Here is a 12,474-nt window from a genome sequence, read left to right on the forward strand (position 1 = left end):
TGCTTTATGAATGTATTGTTTTGTAATATTTACAGATAAGTTACAGTAAAAATTGACAACCCTTAAAGACTTTATTAATAAATGTAGGCTAATTTATAATATTTAAAACAATTGGAGGTGGTCACTTGGGAAGCAGGGGAACCAGCTCCTAGGCAGATCCCGGCACGTGGTGAGAGAACTGCAGCATCTCATCCACTGCAGGACCAAACGTATGCCCCGGTGTAATAGGGGCATCCAACAGTGGGTCTTTGACCACATCAGGCACGTGTGCCTGGGAAAGCCAAAGCTGCCTACGTACAGCTATCAACGAAGACAGAGTCCTGCCTACAGTCTGCCTATCAGTTTGATAGACGGAGCAGGTTCTTATTAACCAGGCGCAGCTCATCCAGTTGTAGTGGTGAGGGTCTGTGGCTGTCAGAGAGGAACCTCAGCAAATAGGACTGGTAGACTACCAGAATACTATTATAGTTGCCCAGTCGTGCTCCTGTTCGCCCACCTTCTCAGAGGCAGCGATGGACAGCACACCATCCTGTTGCCAATCTGCGCTCGTACCCACCTGGGGCCCCAAGGGGACAGACAAGGCAGAGAGGGATGGGGAAGAGCGCCATGCAGAGCCGCGGGAGAGACGTTTATCCAGTGTGCACTTGGAGAAAGAGACACTAAACTCACAGAAAATGCGGTTAGTCAGTGCCTCCTTGGCGTGCTCTGGCCCCAGGCAGGAAAAGCATCTGCCGTGCTTGTCTTCAACGGCAGATTGGCCTTGCATGTGTCGCAGGGATAAACCCTAGGCATGATGCAAGTAGCAATGCAGTGTACATTAAACAATGTACAGGTGCTGCCTCAGTCTGCTTATAGACAGCAACGGGGTGGGTCAAGACCCAAACAAGACCTGCTTGGTACCGGACCGCAGATGTAAGCACCGGTCTTTAGCGGGTTGGAACCGGGACGGTACTAGGTCGGTTCGGTACCGGTTCGGTGACTTTAGCACCGGGTCGGTTCGGTGACTTTAGCACCGGATCGGTACAGTGCGGTAACCTCGGTCCCAGGTTGGGAACGGAGCAGGTCGGTGACCTCGGTACCAGTACATTACGTGTCCACTGGTTTGCAGTTACCATGGGTAGCACTGTACCGTGATGCCCACCTGAACAAGCTACTGGCAAAACCACACAGTCAGTACTCATATGAGACTGAGGGAAACCTGCTTGTTAGAGGTACTAACAGCCCTCGTAATGGTGATGCAAAACTAGTCACCAAAACGGCAGCAAGATACTGTGGATGAGACTGCAAGCAATCTCAACTGAATCGTGTATCTCAGTCCAGCGCAGCGCTGCTGCCCAGCAGCTGTGTGCGTATTTCTGTTAAAAAAACACAGAAAATACAACAAGAGAAAAATATTTCTCCAGAGAAAACAATAATAACACAATTACAGTTCAGAAAATAAACGTCTCGTAACTTAAAACAAGAATTTTAATTTAGCTCCAGCTGGAGCTAAGCAACCTGTGAGGAGAGCACAAGTCAGCCGACTTATGTTGCTTGATCCTGGGAAGGAGCCACTCAAGCTGCTGGCTTCACCCAGGGCACAAGGCCGCTGCGAGATGTAACAAACAACAGGCTGTAGTGCACAATATAAGCGTAATTAATTAAAAAAAAATATTACAGCGTAATAAAATATAGCCTAAATTATGTAAAGCACAGTAATTAGCAAAAATTATATAGTCATAAGCAACAAGTACTTCTCTGATAACAAGCTCCTCTGTTAGGTTAGTTCTAGAAAGGAAAAATTGTGATCTGTGCGCACAGTCCTTTTATACCGGGGACGGGCATAACTGTTTCACTTGGCCGAGCATTTGGTATATAATATTCAGGTTTCAGGGTGTTTAGGAGGTAAACACCCATTAGGTAATGGTTACATTTCGTACTTGAAAGGGAACAAATATTAGGTGTTTGACACAATCTTGAGTGATTCCCCAGTCCTGTAAAATGCTCCAGTAAAACTCTGCAGCAGCTTATCTAGGTAGGATATAAATTGATGAAATCAGTTATTTTAAGGAAGGATGTTAATTTCCTAAATATCTTAAATTCATTATTCTAGACCCCTGTGAAAACTACCAGTGTCCACGTGGAAAGGTGTGCAATGTCAATACAGAAAATAAGCCAAGGTGTGTTTGCCAGGATCCCACCACATGTGTACTTCTGAAGGCGCTTCTCTGGGACAGAGCCTGCATCTGGAATATATTGGAGTCTGCAAATGTAGGTCTTGCATTTTGTGTATGGTTGATATATTTACATAATACATTTAACTTGTTAGTGGTTTCAGATGTAATTTTAATACATTTTTACATTTCCCTTATTTTGTATGATATTTGTAATCATTCACAGTCAATGGTGCTGGAGCCTTTCTAAAAGTGGGGTGGCCAAGGTGTGGTAGTGAGGGTGTTGCCCCCACCCCCGCTATGCCACCCCTGTTCAGTGGTTGTTGTATTTTTCTCTCTATATCTGTCTTTACCTGGCTTCCTTTGAGCTTGTCTGAATCTTAAGTACATATTAATCCTGAACAGCCTTTATCATTCTATTGAAATAATTTGACAACATGATCTTTTAGTGGTGTATCTGGTTCTAACTCCACCTACTGTTGCTGTGATTTGAATGGAGTGAAAAAGTCTGGTCAGTGCAGGCAGTTAAGATTCTCAGGCAAGCTCAAAGCAAAACAAAAACAGTGCATAAGAAAAATGCTAATGCCTCAATATTTCATCAACTTGAAATAATTGAAAACATCAGAAAAACGTTTTGAAAATCCATTAAAATTCTATTTGATGCTACTACATCTTTAAGGGTTTTAATAAAAATGAGGACAATTATTTATTAAAGTGAGTCATTTTCCAAATAGTTTAACAGAAAAGTGTTATTGGCTACATTAAATACATATTAATAAATTGATAATCTTTATAATCATCTGTTAAACCCAATAAAGGGTTCAAGCATACATTTTAAATGGATCTTTTTGTTTCATGTAGACATTGCACCATGTCTAGATAATGAGTTGTCTCAGTTTTCCCTTCATATTCTAAACTGGCTTTAAGATGTTTTCTTGAGAAAATAATTGTAAGTATAATGCTGTGTGATTGACTCTTTTAAGAGCTCTCTCTCTCTCGAGAACCAAAAAAAACAACCGTGTGCTTCCTCCATTAGGCTTGGCCTACTGTTGAGCAGACCCTACGCACATTCAAACCACTCACCCATAAAGAGATGTGTAGGTCCAATAATAATAATAATAATAATAATAATAATAATAATAATAATAATAATAATAATAATAATAATAATAATTGGTGCTTCAGCCCTCGGTGCTCCGACGCCCCAGTGTCTGGCCTTCGGGGCCATGCTGCTCCATAGCTGCGGTACCTTGGTGCTTCGACATCCTCTGTGCCTCGAGGACTTGACACCTCTGCGCTTTGTTGCTTTCGAGGCTTTTAACCCCTTGCGGTCCATTTATTCAGCGCCTGTCAGGTGCGTCAGGTCCAATTTATTTTCACACAAGCTGTTTATTTTACACACGCTGTTTAAAAGTAATTTTATTCACAGTAAAACAGGTTTAAAAGGCACTGCATATCAACAGGACACTCAGTATTGCATCTCCAGCCCTGCCCCACTCCTCGTTCACTGTATTTATCACATATCTCTTCATAGTAGTGCATACTGATAATTCATCTCATGATCACTCGTTTTATCACCAAACTCCTCAATAACGCTATCCAAGTCATTATTATATTACTATAACATCTCAAAAAGCTTGGCAAATGTCCGCGATATTCTTTGAGCACTGGATGCGGAAGCAGCTATCTTGTTTGTTTTTGTCCATTTTTTTTTTCGACCTCACTCGGTCATTGAAAGCTTTTTTCTGCTTTTTCCGGAGAAAAAACAACTAGGGACCTATGCTTGACATCTTTTTGACAGGGTCTGACATCGGACCGGAAAGGAAAAACTGTAATGTCAGACGTAGGACAGCAAAGGGTTAAGCTTTTTGCGCGTGAGACCTCTTCGATCAGCCTGGTCTCCCCCCTCCTCCTGCCTTCGAGCCTAGTGCGCAGTATACCCTGCACGCAGGTTCCAGCCCGTCAGGCCCGCAACCGCTCAAGATCACCCTCGAGGGGTAGGAAACGAGCGAGGAAAGCGGATCAGGCGAGGGTCATTGCTGAGTTAAAGTGCCAGGGTGCTCGGTGATTATGTCCTTCTAGGAAGGATGCCCTCCCCGAATGGAGTCTAGATGTGGTATTGGGGGCTCTCACTAAGGCCCCGTTTGAGCCTATATATTCCATAGAGATGACATATCTCACCATGAAGACAGCCTTTCTATTAGCTATCACCTCCACTAAGCGGATCAATGAGCTACATGCACTGTCAGTGCACAGTTCCTGTATGCGTATTTGGGACAATGGAATAAAGGGTATCATTGCATAAGAATCCTGCTTTCCTCCCTAAGGTGATTATAACTTTTCACTTGAATCAATCAGTGGAACTAGAGGCTTTCCATCCCCCTCCCTTTGTGGAGGAGACAGATCGGAGATGAATTACCTCTGCCTGGTTCGGGCATTGAGAGGTTATGTGGATAGAACAAGAGCGCTGCGAGTATCTGACCAGCTCTTCATATGTCATGGTGAAAAGACCCGAGGTCAAGCCCTCTCTAAGCAGCGACTGTCCCATTGGATTGTGGACATGGTTTCGTCTGTGTATACTAATGCCGGCCTACCCCCACTTGGGAGGGTGGCTGCACACACTACCAGAGGTGTGGCTATGTCATGGGTCCTCTTTAGAGGTGCCTCGTTGACTGATATTTGTACTGCGGCTAGCTGGGCTACTCCGCATACATTCACCAGATTCTACCGACTTACTGTGGTAGATCCCTCCATGCCTTCATTAGGCACAAGAGTCCTTGAAGTTGCACGCTCACACGCTCACACCATAAAGATTAGTTTGGTGGTAGCGAGACGTCCCTCATGTGCTCTCCGCTCATTCTCCCTCGCGACGGCTTTCCCAAAAGTATTGTTTTGGTGGTCATCTTCGAATAGAAAGGGAACGATAGGTTATGGATGACCACCAACCTTGTGAGGTCGCATCACTCGCATTCACAGGTTCAATGCAAAAGAAACTGGTCTCCGTGCAGTGACTATTTATCACCTTGGGAGGCGGGACCGAGGACGTCTCTCCACGGAGGTGCCTATCGGCAGCTTTGATATATAATGCTCAGTAAATACCTGACAAGCAGGCATATACCAAAAGTATTGTTTTGGTGGTCATCTTCTCTTACAGAGAACCGTGGTTACATCCGTAACCTATTGTTCAACAACCCACCTAAAGATTAAACTTAAACCAACAGAGAATATTATTGAAATACATGTATCAAATCTCTTTATTTTACATACAGTCAACTCTCATTAATACGAATTTCAAGGGACCGGCAAAAAAAAGTCTAAAGCCAAATGCATACTGTCAATTTTTATTGATGTTACGGTAACACTGAAATACAATTTCAACTACAGAACAATGAAAAGTATTATACATTTAAAAGTACTGTGCATTTTATTGAAAATACAGTTGTAAGTGAACTTTTAAAATGTATACATTGCAACTTGAAACCTGCATATCCCATTCTGCTCACGGGCATTTTTAATCCACAAAAGCAACCATCAGCAAATATTTACTCAGGTTTTTTGCCCTAAATTGAGAAAGAAAAATCAATGTGTGTACCAGTAACTCAACATTAATGGAAAATAAATAGATACTAACCCAGAAGACAAATAGATGTTTTTTTTGGGTTTTTTTTATAACTGAATTGCAGTTATTCAGTTTTTGCTACCTATTAAAAAAAAATATCTGGGATGGCCTTATTGGGAACCTTCAATTAGGGGTGACCGAAGGGTGCTAAGTTTAGCGATGGTCTTTCCTAACCCACTAGAGCGTCCAACCTAATACAACACTGCATGTGGACTGCCAGCCAACATCGGCAATTTTAACATCAGGATTTTAACTAGAGAGCTCCCTGTCGCATGACGCACCCTGCACTCACTGCAGTACTATCTTTACCAGGTGAGTCTGGGGAGCATTGCATATTTTGGATTTAAAAGTGTCTTGTTTAACTGTTTTGCATTTTATGCAACTTGCTTTTCATATTTTAAAGCACATGGACTGCCCAATTCAGCCAGCTGCAATATAGCGTACTGCTATGCTGTATCAAACATGGAACTGCACTTCATACTGGTTTTTTTTCATTAAAAACCTGTCATGTAGTGTTGATGTTTTGTATTTTATTTCACGTTCTAAAAAACAGATGCCTTTAATTTACAAATTATTTAACAAAATAATCTGTAGTATTGTATTATGCTGTACAATATCTGGTTTGAAATGTTCATAAATACCTACAAATCTTTCCTTTCTATCGAGTCGTTTGTGAACTGTTTATTAACTTTATTAATGTGTAAATGCTTGGTCACTCACATGACTGAATAATGTAAGGCATATTATTTGCATAAAATGTAATCAAGCTGCACCTCAGTGTTGTGAGTCAGTTGTCAGTTTCAGCCACAACTTTGAGAAATGATTAAGGATTGGTCACCAAACCATCTGAAACAATAAACAAAACTTTACAGACCAGTCATATTAAATTAGCACACATCAGTATCTAAATGGATGGTGGATGTAAACACTGCCACCATAAATAATTAAAATGGGCTCTTCCTTGTATGTTATGAAAAGCCAGTATCTGACTGTGCAAGGGAGTTTATTCAGCATACCCATAGGTAAAACACCAGCCTTGTATGCTATTTAAATTTTTAGATTACTTTATATTGGACCAATTTCTATACAGCCCTGATTCTACACCAAGACAAATATACAATGGGTATTGCCTGGCAGACAAAGATGTAAACACGTTAGCAGTAATAATGTGTGCATTCCTTCCTTATCTTCTATTAATATCAACTCAAGATTCAGAGGGCTGTGTCTCCTAAAATTCACTAGCTTGTGTTTTGGATATTTATCAGCTCTAATATATAATTGTTTATTTTGGCAACAATATTGCAAAAAAGTTGGAAAATAGGCTAGTGTCTGTATACTTTAGTCTGACAGGTACAATTACTAGTTTATAAATTATTAGCTGTTAATATCTTTACACATACCTGGTCTAGTCAAATGGAGTGCCACATGTAAAATAATTGTATGTTTTGTTATTGGCTCATTTCTGGTTTCATTTCAGACTCTCATCATCTGTTTATAGAAAATAACAGCTCATCATTTTAAATGGCAGACACTAGGATGACACATATTAGAAACACCCTCTTAAAGCTGTACCTAGACTTTAATTAAAGACCTGTGATTTGCTTCCTGGACTTGAGGGGTTTAATTAAGCATTTGTTATGACTGTGGAGAGAATTACATAATCAAGGGCATATTTCAACATTTATAACAAATAATACCTTTATCACACAGCTTCAACACAGACCAGACAGTAGAACCTACTTGTGGTTTGAAAACAAAAGCAACGTGCTTGCGTCTAGACAAAGGTTTGTTAACTAATGTAGTCAGGAGGAAGCACCTTCCGCCAGTCCGGTGTATCAGCTGGCGAAGATTGTTTGTCAAATGTCTATTTTAAAGGATGAGGAAAGTTTGTTATATCTATAGCAACATTCTTGAAGTGTAAATAATTCCCACTGCAACTTTTCATACTGTTGCTAGGTTCTATTTAAACTATATCAAAATCAGGCATATTTTCAAAATGGGATTCTTTTGAGTACATTTACAGTACCGTTATCATTTTGTAAACGAACGGCTTTGATTTTGTACTTTAACGTATAAGTTGTTTAGGTATTAAATTTAGCTTTTAAAGCAAAGAGGGAAAGGGGGTAGTATGATTTGTATGTTCTAATGTAGTACACCAGCCAATAACAGTAATGTGTATCATTATAAATCTACTGTACCTTGCATGCTGCAAATGATATACCTTGTTTCCATGTCCTACACATTGTGAGGTTTACAGTTAGATAGGACTGAGGCACATCAAGTTGAAATGGCTTGCCTCAAAATAAGAACTTTTGCAGCATTATACCAAAGTGGAGACGATTAAGAATATCAGCTGGTTATCCAGAATATTTGTCACTGAATAAAAGCATAGAAGTCTTGCTTACAGCAGTCAAAACTTCCACCTGCTACATTATTTTGGTGTTACATGGTGTTGGCTCCAATGGCCAATAAAAAGTACTTCTTATACTGCTACAGGGACTGAACATTTTGTTATAATCCATATATAGCACACAAGAATCTGTTACACATAATGAACCACCATAAGAATATTCAAATAAACAAATGAAATAATAAAAATCCTGTATTTAATGGTTTTCAAAAAATGTTGTTTACTCTTTTAGCAGTGAACCAAAACTTGTAGGACAGCTCCATATGCCATATTCCTCCTGAACGAACTAATGAAGAACTGTGTTTTTATTGAACTTCCTAAATCCTTTAACCTAACCAGCAACTGGTAGTCCAAGATTAGTGCTAAATCAGGGTATGTGAAGCCAGATGTTAAACAACCATCAATAAAGAAAAACCTGAATATTCAACCGAATAAAACATGTCAGTATTTATTTCTAAAACCTTTAATCAATGTCTTAATATTCACAACTGTTTTAGTACAAGTATATTCTCTCATGTTTAATTCCCCTTGGCATACAAGCCGATAAATTACATAAACGATACATATTTCATACTTAGGGATACATCTGAGCTGCTACAATAGCTTGTTTATAGAATTTCAAATGGAGGTATATCAAAGTTCAGCAGGTAGTTACAGAGACGTGTGTGTGTGTGTGTGTATACAGTGTGTATGTTCTGACATTGTGAGTTACGCGTTGTACAGCCAACTGTATAATGCAGCTTTTTAAAAGAAGGCACACTTCATTGAACATATTCTCCCAAGAACAGGCAGCACTCTTTATTTTCAATGAGACTGTCAATTCAAGGATCTGGTATAGCCACAGTTACAAATAAAGAACAGCCGCTTACAAGCTTTAAATACTCTTTTCATTATTTGCATCCAGATTTGCCTTCAGGTAATCAAAGTCATTCTTTATTGCTGCATATAAAAATGCACTTTAATACCTGTGATATATGCCAAAAAAAGAGACCTATTTTTTTCCAGATAAACATGAAATTGAAACATCAAATGAGATCTGTAAACAATCTGCTAAAATGAATGTTTTACATGGAGGGCAATGGAAAAAATAAATATTGTGTGCATTCTATAAATGGTTAGATCATTTATTTCTATTTTGCAAAGTTGTCTAACTTAAAATAACATCTACAATTAAAATAATGTATTAATGAAGTGGATAACTTGTGTATTTTTGCAACCATTCAACAACTTCAGCTCAAGAACCACCCCCTGATTTTCCTCCTCTTCACTGTGATGCAGTTGTACATTTTTTAAGAATGCATTTCTTCTTCTCACAGATGCCCTTTTCTTAGTATGAAAAATTAATCGTCATCTTCGTCATCTTCATCATCATATTGGTCTCTAGTGTCTAGGTCGTCATCCTCCTCAATCTGTGTACAATAAAAACAACATTCAGGTACAAATCACGCCAAATAAATACTCTTCAATATAGGACACTTTTTTTTTTTTTTTTTGGACCATTCCAGAAGGTCAATCTGAAATTTGCCTCTTAATACTGACAAAGCATAACAAATTATTTGCAAAACATCTCTGGACAGAAACAAGTTTATCAAACTGTCACAGGTAAGCACCCTTATAAAACGTGATAAATGCATAGAAGTGTGTAACAAAAGCACAGACAAGAATGATATGCCCAATCACAGAAAGGTATGGTAAAGCACTGTAAAAATCATGTTAAGTATGATAAACTCCAAAATATCTGTCCACATTTACTGAGGTAAATTTTGAATGTAACATGTTAATCATCTGCATTATAAATGCTGTGAATTATTTGTAATTTGTTTGCATTTTACCCTGTATTGGAATTGATCCCGGGACCAGAATTTTGTAATAATGGAAACGAGTTTTATGTCAAAGCTCCAGCTAAAAGTAAATTAATGTCACCTTTATAATGCCAGGGTTTTAATTAGTTTTGAAGTATGTGGCCCTTACAAGGTAGTAGGGGGCACCAATGTCATAAATGCGCATTGCGGCGAGGGGGGGGGACTTGAAAAAGGGATAAAAATGGTGCATTCTGGCACATTTCTGCCTAGTTTCTGCAGGTGCTAGACTAGTAATGGTCTACTTGTAGTCTCTGACAAAGTACTCCATTAGTTTAACGAAGGAGCTCTGAATCAAAATATTCTTTCACTCAACTTAAATATACCCCTACTGCTTTAAATCACACACTTTATACAAAAGTAGTGAGCAAAATGATGGGACCACCCCACTAAAAATTACCTTTGGAAGCTACAAACAAACTGTATTGTAAGCAAAGTCTGCATTCTAAAGAAGTTGCGTGCACAGATAGCTGAAATATAAGAATGCAGTAAACATCCATATATAAATCAACAACAGTTTAAATATTATCTTTCAGAGATTATCCTTTCTAGTTAATTTATTATCTTGTGATACTCTCTTGTCGCATACTGTAATGGGTAACTTGACATTTATTTAGCTGCTGCCTTTATCCATTTATTTGATTACTGATTATTATTTATTTTGAAAAAAAAACTGATCAGCTGTTCATTCAGTCAGTAATAATAATAATAATAATAATAATAATAATAATAATACAATACAACTACCCGACTCTGTCCGTTTAAGAAAATTAAATCTGCAATAAACTTTTTTTTTTTTTTTTCACTGCATTGGATAGCATTTCATTTCATTTGACTTCTTATTGTAGAATATGTACCGGTACTGATTCTGGTGACAGTGTTACGTTGGTTTTTGGACGTTCTACTCACTACTATACAGTTACTATACAGCCTTGTGCACAACAGGGCTCTGGGCAGCACCGTGCCAGTCGGGTATGAGGATGCTGGTATTGCATGGTGCTGACACAAGCCAGGGCACGGAATGGATTTTTACAAAAATCATGAAAACAATGTGGCACGCTTTCTTAAGTGACAGAACAATGCAGCACGATGCTGCAGACGTGTGTGTTTTTCTTTCAAACTCACGTCCGTATTTTCCAATATTTTACACAATAAAAATAAAAGCAGATTATTATTATTATTATTTATTATTATTATTATTACACCGTGTAACAAATTTTTTTTTTTTTTTTTGGTTCCTGGGTAGTAAGTGTTATTTCCTAATTGCTTATGCCTCAAAAGTATAGAAAATGGCTATTATTCCCCACAAACTTTGCTTTTGTGACCAGGACAGTGATATTTTGAAATTTACCTATTTCCAATGAGAAAACGGGCGAATTTGTGTCTTTTCGTTCACATAAAGTCAGAAAAAAACAACATATGAATCCAAATTAACATGTATTTATACTAAAGTAATACAAAAATGACTACAAAAGATTTAGAAGTGAGTAGTTTTTCGAGATTTACGATTATACTGTAAAAATCACTTTCACGAATCAGCCCCCAAATGTAGTTTCCCATCATGTTCTCGTTATACTGTCCTTGGTAGCGGCGTTCAAAGTCCAGTATATCCTGGTGGAAGCGCTCGCCTTGCTCCTCCGAGTACGCTCCCATGTTCTCCTTGAATTTAACAAGATGAGCATCAAGGATATGGCCTTTGGGACAGCAGGGACACCAAGGCGCACTACCACAGGCGGGACTGGCCACAGCGGACCGAGTTCTCTGTGGGGAGGAACAACGTCAAGTGGGAGCCACTGGTGGACCCCCGGAAGGTGCTGATGCCACCACTGCACATCAAATTGGGCCTTATGAAACAATTTGTCAGAGCTCTAGATAAGGAGTCGGCAGCCTTCAAGTACCTTCAAGACTTCTTCCCTAAGCTGTCTGAGGCAAAGGTCAAAGCCGGTGTCTTCGTTGGACCACAGATAAAGAAGATCCTGGAGTGCAATGAATTCCCCAAGAAGCTCACTAGTAAGGAGAAAGCGGCCTGGAACAGCTTTGTCGCAGTGGTTCGGGGCTTCCTGGGCAATCACAAGGCCGAAAACTATGTGGAGCTGGTTGAGACTCTGGTGAAGAACTACAGCACAATGGGCTGTAGGATGTCCCTCAAAGTCCATATCCTTGATGCTCATCTTGATAAATTCAAGGAGAACATGGGAGCGTACTCGGAGGAGCAAGGCGAGCGCTTCCACCAGGATATACTGGACTTTGAACGCCGCTACCAAGGACAGTATAACGAGAACATGATGGGAGACTACATTTGGGGGCTGATTCGTGAAAGTGATTTACAGTATAATCGTAAATCTCGAAAAACTACTCACTTCTAAATCTTTTGTAGTCATTTTTGTATTACTTTAGTATAAATACATGTTAATTTGGATTCATATGTTGTTT

At 39.2% G+C, this 12,474-nt stretch overlaps 1 protein-coding gene across 5 annotated transcripts in view; it reads right to left on the reverse strand.

Moving 5' to 3' along the window:
- Positions 1–8,629: 8,629 nt before the first annotated feature.
- LOC117421049 (general vesicular transport factor p115-like) overlaps positions 8,630–12,474 on the reverse strand; it is a 38,671-nt gene continuing 34,826 nt past the window's right edge. For all 5 annotated transcript variants that reach the window (XM_034034924.3, XM_059028001.1, XM_034034921.3 and 2 more), the window contains one exon: positions 8,630–9,591. In XM_034034924.3, coding sequence (XP_033890815.3) covers positions 9,523–9,591 — 69 coding nt within the window. In that variant the 3' untranslated portion in view covers positions 8,630–9,522. The remainder of the gene's footprint in view (positions 9,592–12,474) is intronic.

The sequence above is a fragment of the Acipenser ruthenus genome, chromosome 1 (assembly GCF_902713425.1).
Source record: "Acipenser ruthenus chromosome 1, fAciRut3.2 maternal haplotype, whole genome shotgun sequence".
NCBI lineage: Eukaryota > Metazoa > Chordata > Actinopteri > Acipenseriformes > Acipenseridae > Acipenser > Acipenser ruthenus.